This window comes from Oryctolagus cuniculus, chromosome 4, assembly GCF_051225735.1.
Source record: "Oryctolagus cuniculus isolate XC-2025 breed Fujian yellow rabbit chromosome 4, ASM5122573v1, whole genome shotgun sequence".
NCBI lineage: Eukaryota > Metazoa > Chordata > Mammalia > Lagomorpha > Leporidae > Oryctolagus > Oryctolagus cuniculus.
The window spans coordinates 117,723,440-117,741,398 of NC_142870.1; the positions used below are offsets into that span (position 1 = coordinate 117,723,440).

General features: G+C 38.0%; 1 protein-coding gene across 1 annotated transcript in view; it reads left to right on the forward strand.

Annotated features, from left to right (window-relative positions):
- The first annotated feature begins 1,250 nt into the window (after positions 1 to 1,250).
- Positions 1,251 to 17,959, forward strand: part of LOC149127084 (uncharacterized) — a 146,348-nt gene continuing 129,639 nt past the window's right edge. Inside the window, 3 exon segments of the mRNA XM_089331396.1 lie at positions 1,251 to 1,272; positions 16,910 to 17,358; positions 17,361 to 17,680. Coding sequence (XP_089187522.1) covers positions 1,251 to 1,272; positions 16,910 to 17,358; positions 17,361 to 17,680 — 791 coding nt within the window.

The window sequence follows — 17,959 nt, forward strand, 5'->3', positions numbered from 1 at the left end:
AATGTATCACGTTGCATGCTGAAGCAGAACTGAAGTTGTATATGGAATTAAGTTTGCTTATAAACTGTCATTAACAAGGGGACTTTTCCTGCATTATGTGAGTTCAGTGTAATCACTGGGGCCTTTAAAAATGGAAGTGAAATGGACACTATGAGAAACAGTGACTTGATCAGCTCTTGTCCTGACTGTTGATGTACAATGTAATACTTTATCCATTTTAGTATTTTCTCTTTGTTTTGTTCTAGTACTATTGGTTGAACTCTGTAATTAACACACAATTATTCTTAGGTGTTAAAATTTTAACTGAAAAGTGATCCCTGTTAAATATAAGAGTGGGAATAAGAGAGGGAGGAGATGTACAATTTGGGACATGCTCAATCTGACTTGCCCCAAATGGTGGAATTATAATCATGCCAGGGGATCCCAATACAATCCCATCAAGGTGGTATGTACCAATGCCATCTCACTATTCCAAGTGATCAATTTCAGTTCACAACTGATCACACTGATAGGTCTAAGAGTCAAAGGGATCACACAAACAAGACTAGTGTATGCTAATACTAACTGATAGAATCAAAAAGGGAGAGAACGATCCAAGGTGGGAAGTGGGATACACAGCAGACTCATAGAATGGCAGATGTCCTAAATAGCACTCTGACCTCAGAATCAGCCCTGAAGGCATTCGGATGTGGCTGAAGAGCCCATGAGAGTATTTTAGGCATGGAAAGCCAAGACACTCTGGCAAAAAAAAAAAAAAAAAAAAAAAAAAAAAAAAAAAAAAAAAAAAAAAAAAAAAAAACAAAACACCTAAATGGAAGATCTCTGCAAGTGAGATCCCAGTGGAAAGAACAGGCCCATCAAAGAAGGAGGTACCTTTCTCTGAAGGGAGGAGAGAACTTCCACTTTGACTATGACCCTGTCGGAATAAGATTGAAGTCGGCAAACTCAAAAGGCTTCCATAGCCTTGGCAACTCATGACTACAGCCTAGGGATATTACTGACGCCATAAGCAAGAGTGTCAAATTGTTAAGTCAACAACAGGAGTCACTGTGTACTTACTTCTCATGTGGGATCTGTCCTTAATGTGTTGTCCAATGTGAAGTAATGCTATAACTAGTACTGAAACAGTATTTTACACTTGTGTTTCTGTGTGGGTGCAAACTCATGAAGTCTTTACTTAATATGTACTGAATCAATCTTCTGTATATAAAGAGAATTGAAAATGAATCTTGATGTGAATGGAATGGGAGATGGAGCGGGAGATGGAGGGATGTGAGTTGGAGGGAAGTTATGGCGGGGGGAAGCCATTGTAATCCATTAACTGTACTTTGGAAATTTATATTTACTAAATAAAAAATAAATTAAAAACAAAAACAAAAACAAGTGCCAAAAAAAATGGAAAAAGAGGCTGAACAGGAGGATAGAGTAATTCAAAGTGAGCAGAATGGGACTGCTAGTGTTGGGTAGAATATGGCTGGCTTTTAGAGGCTGGCAAATGCGAGAAAACAGAGTCTCCTTTAGGGCATTCAGAAGCAGCCATGCCCTCCTTACACCTCGATTTTAGTCTGAGGAGACTCAACACATGCAGCTTCCAAGATTAAACAAGGAAAACCTGATAGTGTTGTTGCACTCCAGTAACTGTGAGTTAATTCTTAGAACAGAATGGAAAAATAATGCACCCTTTGAATATGAGATAAGCTATCAGCAGATTTTCTTTGGATTAAAGAATTCTTCATATTCTTCATAGCATATTTTTAAATTAATTGAAAATGAAGGAAAAAAAATTTTAAAAAGGCTGCTTATAAACTAAAAGGCTGCTTAAATTCTATATTTTCAAAAAAGAAATACCAGTATAAGACACAGGAAGCTTATTAATATGTAAATAGCCTTCATATCTTATGTATGTGGTTCTCAAAAAGATGGGCTATATGACTAAAATTAAAATCAAAATTTTTCTGACTTTGAGCCTCCAAATTTGGTGCCTGATTCCACCAACTGTACATCTTTGCCTTCAAGAGTCCAGGCCTCAGTGTTTAGCAAATACTTATCACCCAGATCTTAGATTGTTTTCCTTTCCCATATTCAGCTTCAATTATTAAATAAATGAGAAGCTGTATTTTACATAAAAAGAGTAACCTTCTCTTGTACTCAGACACCAGATATGTTGAGTGAGCACAGAGAGTTTTACCAAAAAGCCAGACAATCCATACGGAGTTCTTAGCAGGTAGACAATAACCATAGGAGATTTGGAGACAACTTAAGTATCATGTGCCCAAAGTATTCCTATCAAAGACAGATGCCAAACCTGGTTCTATCATGTTTTAAATAATGCAAAGTCTATGAGATTATGGAATTTATATTTAATATTTAAATGCCATACATAAAACAGCCAAAGGTAAGTTGGCAAAACAAAACAAAATGAGATTTTTCTACTTATCGTATTGGACACTTAAGGAGTATGTGCCCTAATAATAATCATTATTAGACTTACTTGATTTAATATAAAATACACAAAAATAGCTGAAAGGACACATCATTCAAATTTTTCTAAATTCTGCTAAATTGAGAAAAAAATTGAAGTTTATTTATATTTGAACAGTAGAGAGACAGAAAAAGGGAGAGATCTTCCATCTCTGTCCATTTTTCGAATGCCTTCAAAGTGTGTGATAAGCCATTCTGAGGCTGGGAACCAGGAACTCCAGCTGAGTCTCCCACACAGGTGCCTAGGACCCAAGTAATTGAGCCATCACCTGCTGCCTCTGAGGACAGACCTTAGCATTAAGCTGGAATTGAGATCAGAGCTGGACTCAAACCCGGGCACTCCAACACAGGATGTGGCTATGCCAAATGGTGTCACACTTGTTGCATCAAGTGTCCACCTCTATTTTAAGAAATTAAACCACTGCTCACTGTGGATCGCATCTTGACCCTTTTTGATCCATTCATAAAGAGAAATGTAATTCCTCAAAACTGTGTCCCATTTCAATTTTCAGTTGATTTAAGACAATCAGACTTCTTTCCATCTGCAACAGTGGAGACAATGGACAATATCACTGGAATCTCAACAACTTCTGGAAACTGATTCATTTATGATTTTCTGTAATATGTATAGATTTGATTATAACCCTTATCTGATATCTCCGTTAATGTGATATTACAAGAAAATACAACAGACTGGGCAATTTATAGATAACAGAAATTACTCCTCACAGTTCTGGGAGCTGGTAAGTGCAAGATCAAGGTGCCAGTCTGTTTCCTGTCTATTAAGGGGTATTTTCTGCTTACAAATGTTGTTCTACTATGGCACCTTTTGCAGGGAACAAGTTCTGTGTTCTCAATGTACTAGAAGGAATGGAAAGGAATAGACCCACTTCCACAAACCCTTCAAAAAGCACATTAATCTCACTCAGAAGAACTCCACCCTCATGATTGATTACCTCCTACAGATCTTAATCTTTAATGCTATCAGATCAGGAATTCCACAAATGAGACTTGAAGATCCTAATAAACTCAAATGAAAACAGATTACCCAAAAAACAAAAAAGAGAAAAAAAACACTCATCCCATCAGTTGTTTTTTTTGTTGATTCAATGACCTTATCTTAAAGGCACATATATGACTTATATCAGCTTTCTATAAAAATTATGCCCTAATTATACTAGGAAAGACCATTAACATTCTCTCTCTCTCTCTGTTTTTTTTTCCTGGACCGGCAGAGTTAGACAATGAGAGAAAGATACACAGAGAAATGTCTTCCTTCCGTTGTTTAACCCTTCAGATGGCTCTACAGCTGGCGTACTGCGCCAATCTGAAGCCAGGAGCCAGGTGCTTCCTCCTGGTCTCCCATGCAGGTGAAGGGCCCAAGCACTTGGGCCATCATCCACTGCCTTCCTGGGCCACAGCAGAAAGCTGCAGTGGAAGAGGAGCAACCGGGATAGAATCCGATGCCCCAACCGGGACTAAAACCCAGGGTGCTGGCACTGGCAGGCGGAGGATTAGTCAAGTGAGCTACGGCACGGGCCCATTAACATGCTCTTTAAAACTTTCAGTAACAATTATCCTTAGGGTAGTAAATACAAATTTCCTTAAACTATAGCAACATTTGCAGTTCAAAATAGTACTTCAGAAAAATCCCTATTTTTATCCACCCAAAGACAGATGAAAGTAAACAACAAAGAATATGGAGTATAAAAATACAGTGTATAAATTAATTCAATTTATAGGGCCTTTGTCTATAAAATATAAAAAAATAGACATGTAATTCTTTTAAATGAAATAGTTGCAGAGTTTTTCTTTCTTATCCCAAAATATCATATTTAACCTTATGTGTTTCTAAATATTAAAATAGCACTGCTTTGTCAGAGCAGATTTATGGCTGAGTTTATCAGTCTTCATCTTAGTATTTGGCATCATGAAGAACAACTTCATTATAATAAATGTATTTGAAAAGTATAAGATTCACCAGAAGCTCATGCAGAAGGGGAACCATTTACACAAGTTTTTCTCCAGATAACAACAACAAAACAACCACAAATAGTAGCAACTTAAGTGTTGTATTTATTTCACACGTATCCAGGAATCTCAGAGCTAAGTAACTACTCAGATGTCTTACCATTTTAAGGGTCAGTGTTGTTTTTTTTTTTTTTGTTTTTGTTTTTTGTTTGTTTGTTTGTTTGTTTTTTGACAGGCAGAGTGGACAGTGAGAGAGAGAGACAGAGAGAAAGGTCTTCCTTTGCCGTTGGTTCATCCTCCAATGGCCGCCGCGGCCGGCGCACTGTGGTGATCCAATGGCAGGAGCCAGGTGCTTCTCCTGGTCTCCCATGGGGTGCAGGGCCCAAGCACTTGGGCCATCCTCCACTGCACTCCCTGGCCACATTAGAGAGCTGGTCTGGAAGAGGGGCAACCGGGACAGAACCCGGCGCCCTGACTGGTACTAGAACCTGGTGAGGGTCAGTGTTTTATTGTCTCCTCGTTTTTATTTGCTTTAATACACTTTCTTGTTCACTTGTGGTCTTAAAAATGTTATTGTAATCCCAGGCATACATTTTTGTTGCTCTGAAAGGAGAAATAAGGGGAAGGGAAAAGAAGGATCAGCGCATCTATACCCATTGGCCAGGGCTGTGTCACAGAGTGCTGCCAGCAAATGAAACCAGATAAGTACATATAGTAGTTTCCCCTTATCCACAGGGAAAACGTTCCCAAACCTCCAGGGGAGGCCTGCACCTATGAATAGTAACAAATCCTCTACCGGATACTTAAAGAGCTTGGGGGAAAACGGAATTGAAAATAAGTTTGTCTTGGTGCAAACAAAATTTGAAACGCAAGGCCAGGGTTGTGGCACATGGTTAAGCTATCTCCTGCGACCCTGCATCCCATATGAGCACTACTTTGAGTCCTGGCTGCTCTCCTTTCCATCCAGCTCCCCAATAATGCACCTGGCCTCCTGCCACCCAGGTGAGAGACCCCAGTGGAGTTGCAGTCTCCTTACTTTGACCTGGCATAGTCTCAGCTGTTGTGGCCATTTGGGGTGTGAGCCGGCTGATGGAAGGTCTCTCCTGTCTCTGTTTCTCTAGCACCTCTAACACCTGCAGCAAGGGCCCCAGCTGCAGCTCACACTTCTCTGTGCATTTTGATCCACTTCCTGAGGAAAGTGTTGAAGTGACACCCTGACTGACAAGAGACTCCATTTTAGTGCATCCAAGATCCCATCTTGAGAAAGCACCCGCACCATGACATTGGGGTCTGAAACTAGCTATGGTTTAAAACTAAGACAATACTTAACTGAGCACCAAAGGGGAAACTTGTTGAAGTGAAATGGACACTATGAGAAACAGTGACCTGATCAGCTCTTGTCCTCACGGTTGATGTACAATGTAATACTTTATCCATTTTAGTATTTTTTGTTCTAGTGCCATTGGTTGAACTCTGTAATTAACACACAATTATTCTTAGGTGTTTAAATTTTAACTGAAAAGTGATCCCTGTTAGGAATTTGGAAAACATTATGCTGAGTGAAATAAGCCAGTCCCAAAGGGACAAACATCATATGTTCTCCCTGATAGGTGACAACTAACTGAGCACCAAAAAGGAAACCTGTTAAAGTGAAATGAACACTATGAGAAACGGTGACTTGATCAGCCCTTGCCCTGATTGTTGATGAGTAACTTAATATGTTATCCCTTTTAGTATTTTTTTTTGTTTGTTCTACTTAATACTTTTGGTTGAGTACTGAAATCAATACACAATTATTCTTTTTTTTTTAACTTTTATTTAATGAATATAAATTTCCAAAGTACAGCTTATGGATTACAATGGCTTCCCCCCCATAACATCCCTCCCACCCGCAACCCTCCCCTTTCCAACTCCCTCTCCCCTTCCATTCACATCATGATTCATTTTCGATTCTCTTTATATACAGAAGATCAGTTTAACATACATTAAGTAAAGATTTCAACAGTTTGCTCCCACACAGAAACATAAAGTGAAAAATACTGTTTGAGTACTAGTTATAGCATTTAATCTCAATGTACAGCACACTAAGGACAAAGATCCTACATGAGGAGTAAGTGCACAGTGACTCCTGTTGTTGACTTAACAAATTGACACTCTTGTTTATGGCACCAGTAATCACCCTAGGCTCTTGTCATGAGCTGCCAAGCCTATGGAAGCCCTCTGAGTTCACCGACTCTGATCATATTTAGACAAGGCCATGGTCAAAGAGGAAGTTCTCTCCTCCCTTCAGAGAAAGGTACCTCCTTCTTTGATGACCCATTCTTTCCACCGGGATCTCACTCGCAGAGACCTTTCATTTAGGTTTTTTTTTTGTTGTTGTTTTTTGTTTTTTTCCCAGAGTGTCTGGGCTTTCCATGCCTGAACTACTCTCATGGGCTTTTCAGCTGGATCTGCATGCCTTAAGGGCTGATTCTGAGGCCAGAGTGCTGTTTAGGACATCTGCCATTCTATGGGTCTGCTGTGTATCTCACTTCCCATGTTGGATCGTTCTCTCCCTTTTTGATTCTATCAGCTAGTATTTGCAAACACTATTCTTGTTTATGTGCTCCCTTTGGTTCTTAGTCCTATCATTATGATCAATTGTGAACAGAAATTGATCACTGGGACTAGTGAGATGGCATTGGTACATGCCACCTTGATGGGATTGAATTGGAATCCCCTGGTATGTTTCTAACTCTACCGTTTGAGGTAAGTCAGCTGGAGCAATCCCGAATTGCACATCTCTTACCTCTCTTATTCCCACTCTTATATATAACAGGGATCACTTTTCAGTTAAGTTTCAGCACTTAAGAATCATTGTGTATTGGGATTTCAAATTGGTTAAGCCACTATGGAATCCAGTCTGGAAATTTCTCAGAAACCTGAATATAACCCTACCATTCAACCCAGCCATACCACTCCTTGGAATTTACCCAAAGGAAATTAAATTGGCAAACGAAAAAGCTGTCTACACATTAATGTTTTCACAGCTCAATTCACAATAGCTAACACCTGGAACCAACCCAAATGCCTATCAACAGTAGACTGGTTAAAGAAATTATGGGACATGTACTCTATCGAATACTATACAGCAGTCAAAAACAATGAAACCTGGTCATTTGCAACAAGATGGAGGAATTTGGAAAACATCATGCTGAATGAATTAAGCCAGTCCCAAAGGGACAAATATCATATATTCTCCCTGATCAGCGACAACTAACTGAGCACCAAAGTCGACTTGTTGAAGTGAAATGGACACTATGAGAAACAGTGACCTGAACAGCTCTTGTCCTGATGGTTGATGTACAATATAATACTTTATCCATTTTAATATTTTTTTGTTCTAGTAATATTGGTTGAACTCTGTAATTAATACACAATTATTGTTAGGTGTTTAAATTTTAACTGAAAAGTGATCCCTGTTAGGAATTTGGAAAACACTGTGCTGGGTGAAATAAGCCAATCCCAAAGGGACAAATACCACTTGTTCTCCCTGATAGGTGACAACTAACTGAGCACCAAAAAGGAAACCTGTTAAAGTGAAATGAACACTAGAAGTGGTGACTTGATTAGCCCTCACCCTGACTGTTGATGAGTAACTTAATATGTTATCCCTTTTAGTATTTTTTTTGTTTGTTCTACTTAATACTTTTGGGTGAATACTGTAATCAATACACAATGATTCTTAAGTGCTGAAACTTAACTGAAAAGTGATCCCTGTTATATATAAGAGTGGGAATAAGAGAGGTAAGAGATGTGCAATTCGGGATTGCTCCAGCTGACTTACCTCAAACGGTAGAGTTAGAAACATACCAGGGGATTCCAATTCAATCCCATCAAGGTGGCATGTACCAATGCCATCTCACTAGTCCCAGTGATCAATTTCTGTTCACAATTGATCATAATGATAGGACTAAGAACCAAAGGGAGCACATAAACAAGAATAGTGTTTGCAAATACTAGCTGATAGAATCAAAAAGGGAGAGAACGATCCAACATGGGAAGTGAGATACACAGCAGACCCATAGAATGGCAGATGTCCTAAACAGCACTCTGGCCTCAGAATCAGCCCTTAAGGCATGCAGATCCAGCTGAAAAGCCCATGAGAGTAGTTCAGGCATGGAAAGCCCAGACACTCTGGGAAAAAAACAAAAAACAACAACAAAAAAAAAACCTAAATGAAAGGTCTCTGCGAGTGAGATCCCGGTGGAAAGAATGGGTCATCAAAGAAGGAGGTACCTTTCTCTGAAGGGAGGAGAGAACTTCCTCTTTGACCATGGCCTTGTCTAAATATGATCAGAGTCGGTGAACTCAGAGGGCTTCCATAGGCTTGGCAGCTCATGACAAGAGCCTAGGGTGATTACTGGTGCCATAAACAAGAGTGTCAATTTGTTAAGTCAACAACAGGAGTCACTGTGCACTTACTCCTCATGTAGGATCTTTGTCCTTAGTGTGCTGTACATTGAGATTAAATGCTATAACTAGTACTCAAACAGTATTTTTCACTTTATGTTTCTGTGTGGGAGCAAACTGTTGAAATCTTTACTTAATGTATGTTAAACTGATCTTCTGTATATAAAGAGAATCGAAAATGAATCATGATGTGAATGGAAGGGGAGAGGGAGTTGGAAAGGGGAGGGTTGCGGGTGGGAGGGATGTTATGGGGGGGAAGCCATTGTAATCCATATTCTGTACTTTGGAAATTTATATTCATTAAATAAAAGTTAAAAAAATAAAACTAAGACAATAACAATACACTGTATCCTGCTTGTCCTAACATAGACATCCCATAGCATGATTCCTCAAGCTTAAAACAGACAGGCTGCAGCTAGATTAATGTTATGGTTATCATCTGTCTATGTGGCACATAAGATTTAGGTCAGTACCTTGCTAATGTTCAGATTGCAATTGGTATTATCAAAATGGTCATTGATAGTAGTTTTGCATATACTCTAAGTTAGCTTGACCTTAGCAACCATGTATTCCTCCTCCCCTCCTTTTGCTTTTTGCCTTTATAAATATCACCCTGCTGCTATAAGCTTTGGGATCAAGAGTTCTTTAGGGCATGAGCCCACTCTGTTCTCAATAGCTGGCAATAAAGAACTGTCAAATTTTATCAATGTGTGGTGCTTCTCTGTTTGTACTCATTCAGGCACAACAGTATCTCTCTGAAGCAATCAGTACATCACTTTTAGTCCTTTGTGTTTCTATGATGTTGCTATATGGAATTCCAGAAAGGACCTGGAAGTTACGGGACATTAATGTATATGTTGAAAATTCTCAAGCAATAGGAGTTGAAAACTCATGAATAAGTGTTGCTGATCAGGGGTAGGCATCATAGAGCGGTAGATGAAGTCTCTGCTTGGAGCACCTACATCCCATATTGGAGCGTATGAGATCAAATTCTGCCTGGTCTCGGATCCAGCTTCCTGCTAATTCATCTGAGAAGCAGCAGATGATGACCCAAGTATGCAGGTTCCTGCCATCCACCTGGGAGACCCAGATGGAGTCTGGCTTCAGGCTGGCCCAGCCCTAGCTATTTTTGACATTTGAGGACTAAATCAGCTGGTGAAATATGTGTGTGTGTCTCTCTCCCTGTTCTCCCTCTCCCTCTTCCTCAGTCTGCTTTTTAAGCATTAAAAAAAAGCTATAAGGAGTCTCTGTCTTCTGCTAGCTTCCTAAAAACTGTCAACTTGCTAGCTTATAAGTAGTATCAAAACTCAGACCCTTCAGAGTTCTTGATAATACGGGAATGGGGAAAAAAATCCACAGCCTATTTATTACTCTTCTGGTATTTGATAAAGTCATTTTTCTCTATAGTTTCAGTCCTGTCTGGGTTTTGTTTACATTTTGTTATGGTTGTTGTGGTTTGCTTTTTTTTTTTTTTTTTTTTTTTTTTTTTTCTGTAAAGTGCATCTTTTCTTCTCTTACCAGACTGCATAATGGATTTAGGATAAGAACAATCTCCTCTGGAAGACACAAGAGCCTGGCTGATTTGTTTTATTCTGGAAACAGTCAGAGCTAATCATTCCAACCTGCCAATTCAGACCATATCACATTATATCAAACAGAACTGCTTTCTTTCATTAATGATTACTTGGTTCCTGCTCCAATCATTCAGAAGCACACTCATATTTTGGGATAATGTGTTGCTCTAAAGCAGCGTGTATTTAGAAGCCAGATTCATTACAGCATGGGAGTTAAGTTTGTTTGTCTTTCTACACAAGCCACTTGTGCACTGCTTTCTTTCCCTTGCTAACACGAGTAACTCCAGCAGCTAGGGCCAGACCTGCAGCTGACCCTTCTGGGGGGATTTTGACCATTCTGTGCTGACAGCATCCCCTGGAACACAGAGAATGCCTATTTTACTTTTCCTCTCTTGAGCTCCTTTGATGTTTCTATGTAGCTGCATTTACACTTATCTACGAACAGATATCCATATGCTCACTATTGACTCATTCGTTGCTCACGTCATGAGTACCTGTGTTAAACTTTCCTGTAATAATTATGTAAGAGATTTGGGGAAGTTTTTAGTAGTAATGAAATGTTCCTTTAAGCAGCAAAGTATATTTATCTTTACCATTATCATTCATAATTCTGTAAGGCAATAATGTAATTAAAATCTAGAATTTTAATGAAATTTATTAATTAATTTTTTTCAAGTTTTATTATATATACTTAAGGTATACAAAATAATTTAATTATTGTGTGGTTTAAATTATAAATGAGATGAGCTATCCAATTAAGAGATCGAAAGAATCAGAGAGAGCAAAATGAAACCATGATTTTTGTCTCTCATTCTGTGCTTTATAGAAAGCCATGAAGAAAAAGCTGAACAGTCCTTTATTTTCCAGTCACATAATGCAGAACTAAAGACAGATATTCCAGCCTTCTTAATCATCAAGTCACCGTTTTGAAAAGTACTAAATTGACTAAATAGTTTTAAAAAGAAAAGAAAATGAAGAAAATGGAGGGTGGAGAGAAGGTTGTTTAGGAACATACAATAAAAATATATTACTCCAAATCGTTGATATTTTCCACATTAGTCTAAGAAGCAAATTGTGTTTATTGAATTGGTTTTTTTTTTTTTTTTTCATTTGAAAGGCAGAGTTATAGACAGTGTGAGAGAAAGACAGAGAGAGAAAGGTCTTTCTTCCAGTGGTTCGCTCCCCAAATGGCCACTATGGCCGTTGCTGCACCGATCCGAAGCCAGGAGCCAGGAGCCAGGAGCTTCCTTCTGGTCTCCCTTGTAAGTGCAGGTGCCCAAGCACTTGGGCCATCCTCCACTGCCCTCCCGGGCTACAGCAGAGAGCTGGACTGGAAGAGGAGCAACTGGGACTAGAACCCGACGCCAATATGGGATGCCGGTACCACAGGGGGAGGATTAACCAAGTGAGCCATGGTGCCAGCGCCTATTGAATTAGTTTTAAAAGGGGTGGTATTTGGTAGAGCAGTCAGGAAGGTGTTTGAGATGCCCACACCATTTTTCAGAGTGCCGGGCTTGGGTCCCTTCTCTGCTCTCCATTGCAGCTTCCAGTTAATGGGCACCCTGGGAGGCAGCAGTGATGGTTCAGGTACTTTAATCTCTGCCACCGGTCACCCATATGAAAGACTCGATTGATTTCTGATTTCATAAATTCGGCCTGGTCCAGCCCTGGTTGCTTCAGTATTTAGGGAGTCAGCTTCTCTCTCTCTCTCTCCCTCTCTTTCTCTCTCTCAAAAAGAAAAAAAAAAGTTAGTCAAAATATGGTTGGCACTTTTTTATTCTTCTGTATTGTACAAAGTTTCAAATATTTTCCTCTAATGTATAGGATTGCTTACTTTTTTCTCATGAAGCAGACAGGATATCCCAATTCTACTACACACACAAAGCTTTCAAACTGACATTGTTAACATTTTCACCAATTTTCTTTTAACAAAATTCCATTACCTGGGCTTGAGTAAACTCATTTTATTTGTAATTTATTTATAAATTACTCAAAATAAAAAGACTTAATGAACTGGCATGCAGGCAGTTCTGAAAATCACTATGCTAAATTTCAAGTCTAGGAAACATTTTTGCAAACTTATTTGTTTTAATTCTGAAAAAATTCTACCTTAAGACAAGGGCCTAAAACAAATCATGTGTTCAAAGAGAATTTTGGAGTTGGAAATAATGAGAGAAAGTATAAAATACAAAACAAAAACATAGGCAAATATCAGGAAAATGTTATTTTACTAAATTTACAAATATATTTAATAAGAGTTAAGTAATACAATATCTAAAAATTGTAATAATAATGCATCCCTAGATGGGGGATTTATGAAAATAGAAGTTATTAATTTAGGTGAGCAGAAATTTAAAGAGCAGAATCATTTATCTGGAAGATCAAATGCCTAGCGAAGACTCCATCATAGATAGGGAGAAATGAAAAGAGAAAATAAAAAAATATGAATTTACAGTCTGAAAAATTATTAAGGAAAATCTTCAGAAAAAGAAAAAAAGACCTAAAGTAGAAAAAAAAATGGTGTGTTTAGCGTTTGGTTCTTTTTGGTACTATGTTTAGCATTTGGTTCTCTTTGGTACTATGTTTGCTTCTTACCTTATATATTTTGTCTTTTGAATGCTTTTGCATTAAGCATGGAGTACGTCTGTAATTGCAACTTGAATCCACAAACATGTGTGTGCATATATACATATATATTTATTGGAGAGAACTTCAAAAAGTTCATGGAAATGAAATTAAGATAAGTTTATTCTCATATAAAATAAATTCACTCCTGAATGTGAAAGGTCTTTGAAAAGTTCATGTAATATGCATATGTGTGATGAAAAACTATATATGAATTTCAATTATTTGCATCAATATAAATTTCTTCAACTCCATTTTTTCATGATATTGCATATCATTATTTATAGGATAGGAGTATGATTGATTGAGAGGTGGATAGATAGATTGTTGGCAATGACTCTCATTGGTGGGTGTTTTTAAAATTCACTAATATTGTGGTTTTTAGGTCTTTATGTATTTTCTCATGTTAAAAAAATCTATGTAAGTAAAAATTTTGCACTGTAGAAAATTATATGGCCATTGTATCAAATGGGTACAAAGTATAAAAGAAAGAAACAAGTTATGAAAGAGAGAGTATCCATAAAATGCTATTACTTTCCAGTCTGATTTTCATTCATAGTCCCGAGGTCACCTCATCATAATGGCTATGAATCTTTTCCAACTTCAGCATTACTGGTTTACATTGTGTTGTTTCAGGCATTAATGATGAAACATATATTACTGTTTTGTTGTTCAGCATTACAACTCTTTTGTATGTGATTTATGCCTGTGTAAAAAGCATAATGCAATAATTACTTGGATGATGTACTTGATTTGCAGGTTGGGTGACTAGAGAAGTGTGTTCAAAGTATTCAGCCTTGTTAACAATAAAGTACAGGCTGGCGAGTTGTCTTCAGCAGGTAAAGTAAACAGATGTTGCAGCTATGATTTCACAAGCAAGGAAATGGCTTTCTTATTATTTTCTTTCTTGGCAGCTCCAATTGTTACACCATATACTCAGCATACTGGAAAAAAAAAAAAAAAACAACCCTCCATGTAAGATTTTTTCAGTTTAATGTATAACAATGAATAAATAGCAAATCATTACAAACATAAAACATTGTCTTTTTGTTTGTTTGTTGGCTTACATAGAAAAATTTTTGACAGCATTCCTTGGTTCCTGTTTACCTTATCTAGAGACTGGCTGATGACTCTTTCATTAACACTCAGAAATGTTAGGCTACTCTGTCAGTAGGTTGCTGTCTCACAGATTATCAATTAGATACCTTTGCTGGGTGCAATTGAGCATGACTCAGAGGAAAATAATGTTGCACAGAGAGATGTAGTCAGTGGAATTGAACCTGACCATCAAAAATAAAAAATCAAAACATTTTGGCCAGTTTTCTCATGTGAAGACTGCAGATGAAGCTATGCTGCTGGCCACAGCTTTTGTATCATACCAGGTGGTTGGTTACACAAGAAACACTCTCCAAGGTAAATAGATAGAAATGTGATATAATTGCAACTACACATGAATTTTGAAACACGTAGACTAAGCATAATTTGTCTAAATATCTGCTCATCTGCTATGTTTTCATTTTTCACTCAAATTGATACTGTATACATAAAAGTGGTAGTGTGTACTAAAATTTGTCCTTCTTAGTGAAGGCTGAAAATAGCAGTCTTGAAACATTGAAGCTCAGAGTCCATAAATCCATGATTCTTTTGTGAGAGTAATTTAAAGAAATGCTTCATTTCATATGCTCATGGAAGTAAGCATTCATTTCATTCTTACCCTTTACAGGATAACTTGTATCACTGATTAAGCTAGTAAACACAGTTAGTAAAAATACTATTTCTTCTTTTAATTACTCCTTCATTACTGAATATCTACCATGTGCCAGATACCATTACGGGCTCTGGGGATTCAACATAGATAAAATTTACTTTAAGATACTGTCCCTCTGCTTCTTATGTTATATTCTAATCAAGGACAAAGGAAACAAGATAAAATAAGTAAAATGATGTAATGGATAATTTTATGTCTCAGCATGGCTGGGCTATGATGTTGACACTGCTCTAGTCCTTGCTTCAATATCAGACCTACCAACCCTTCACAATTGAAACTCAACATCTTATACCATCTCTCCCTCTCTCTCTTCCTCTCTCCCCCTTCTCCTTCCCTGCTATGTGTCTATCCAATTGTTTCTGTATCTCTGGAGAATCCTGAGTGACACAAATGATAATAGGCACTAAGTAGAGAAGTAAAAAATAAACATGGAAGAAAGACTGCTAGTTCTGTGTATTTTAGTCCATAAAAATTGGAAATTTGTAAGAAAATAGGAAAATCTTATTAAGAAGGAAATATTTGAGTAAAGTTCTTAAAAAAAAGAGGTGTTCAAATTTCTCTATATTTTCATGAAGTATTATTATTATTCATCTTTTAAAATTATACGTATGCTATTGGATGAAGTAGTATCACATTCTGGTTTTTATATTTTCATAACGACTGATTATGTTTAATATCTCTTCATATTTTATAGGCTTTTTGTATAATTTCTTTGGTCATATAACTAATCAAATTATTGACTCATTTTTAAATTGAGTTACTTATCCCTTTTATTGTTTCAACTTGATGTAAAGGTAAGAGTTCTTTACATATTCCTCAAACATTGTTGGGAGAAATTTAAATGGTGCTGCTCTCTGGGAAACCAGTCTGGCAATTCCTCCAAAGTATAGAGGTTTCAAATGATCAAGAACTATTATGTGTATACCAAAGTACTGGAAACAGTTGTCGACACAAAAGCATTTAAGAAGTATAATTAATAAGCAAAAAGTAGAAACAATGTAAATTCCCACTAATTGATAAATGAATAAAAGTATGAATGAGGCTAGAGCTGTGGTGGTGTAGGTTAAGCCAATGTTTGCATCCCATATGGGTGCTGTTTTGAATCCTGCCTGCTCCACTTCCTAACAGACTCCCTGCTAATGCACCTGGGAAAGCAATGAAAGATGGTCCAAGTGCTTGGGCCCCTTCATGCATGTGAGAGACCTGGAGGAAGCTCTTGGCTCCTGGCTTTGGAATGGCTCAGCCTTGGCTGTTGTTGCCATTTGGGGAGTGGACTAGTGGATAGAAGATTCTCTCTCTCTCTCTCATCTCTCCTCCTCTCTCTGTAATTTTGACTTTCAAATAAATAAATAAATCTTTTTAAAAAAGACATGATAAATCCACATGATATATTACTAGTCAGCCTTAAAAAGGAATGAAATTCTACTACAAAGTTTACTATGTAAACATTACACCAAATGACAAAAGCAAACATGAGTATCTACATATATGGTATGATTTTATTTACATATAATGTCCATAATATACAAATCCATATGGATAATAAGTAAATGACTTGTTGTCAGGGGCTGGGGCAGAATGAAAAAGAAATGAAAAATAACTGCTAATAGTGATGGAGTCTCTTTCCAGCACAATAAAAAGTTCTAAATTTAGTCAAGAGTGATGGTTTTAACACCTTTGTACTTAAAAAAGGGAAATATACAGTTTGATTTAATCTTATCTCATACAACATGTACAATATAAATAAAAATGGTTATTGAGTTTATCAGTTTCCTTTAGACTTCACCTTTCGGGCAGCAGGAACTCCAAGTGCAATTCTGCACCTGTGAACCTGGGAGCAGGATGTAGAAAGTAGGGGGTAACCAGAGAAGAGACCCGAGCAGGTGATCCCAGATAGCAGCCATGTGGAGATTTCTAGGATACTGGATGGACTTGTATCTTAATTTCTAAGTGAGATAGTAATGCACTGAGGATTGATTTTATCTAATTTGCATACTAAAACTCTCCTTGCCTTCTGTTTTGAAAATAAACCGTAAAGTGTTAAGAACAAATGCAGAACCCAAGGACAAAAGTGCATTGCCAGAGCCACCCAGTACTGAAGCGGAGTCACAGGCGTCCTCAGAAACACTTGCCACCTCCACCTTCACCTCTGCATTCAAAGCTACCTCTCAAGACGAAGGCACCCTAGAACAGCAGCAGAGAAATCCCAAAGCGGGTAGACCGAGGCAGTCCCCTGCCCAGGGAGCGAGTTTGAGGCAGATGGTTGTCACCCACAAGAAAACTCCCCCAGGGAAGAAAGACCATGAATGTAATGAATGCGGTAAAGCCTCCATTTATAACTCACACCTTGCAATCCACCAGCGGATCCATTCTGGAGAGAAGCCCTATAAATGCAGTGACTGTGGGAAAACGTTCAACCAGAGCTCAAACCTCATTCAGCACCAGAGAATGCACACAGGGGAGAAACCTCACGAATGTAACGAGTGCAGGAAGCCGGGAAGCCCTTGAGGTGGGGTTCTCCTCTTGTTCAGCACCGGAGGATCCACTCTGGAGAGAAGCCCTGTGAGTGTAAGAAGTGCAGGGAGGCCTTCAACCAGAGCTCCTATCTCAGTCAGCATCTGAGGATTTACAGTGGAGAGAAGCCATTAGTTTGTAAAGGATGCGGGAAGGCCTACAGGTGGAGCTCAGAGCTTATTAGACACCAGAGACTTCATGCTTGCCAAGAGCCTGGCCAGTCCGTGCAGGGTGATAGACAGTCTGTGCAGACAAACTTTTGTCTAATCTTTAGGACTGGATTCCATAAAAGCAGGTAAAAAATCTACAGTGGAGAATATGTCCGTGTGGTTATGGTAAAGTGGAGACATATTTTTGAAGGTAGGGATTTTAGAATTTGTTAGCCAATCAAATGGCTCAAGCAACTGCAAGGAGAGAGCTGCTATTAGAGATAGGAAGAAGACATAGTAGTTTCTGTGAAGAAGAGCAAAATTTTTGACATGCATTCAGATATGCAAGAAAAGACAGGAATATAGGATAGAGAGGAACATTTTTGCATCATCAATGTAAAAGTGATCTTTAAGACCCTGAGACA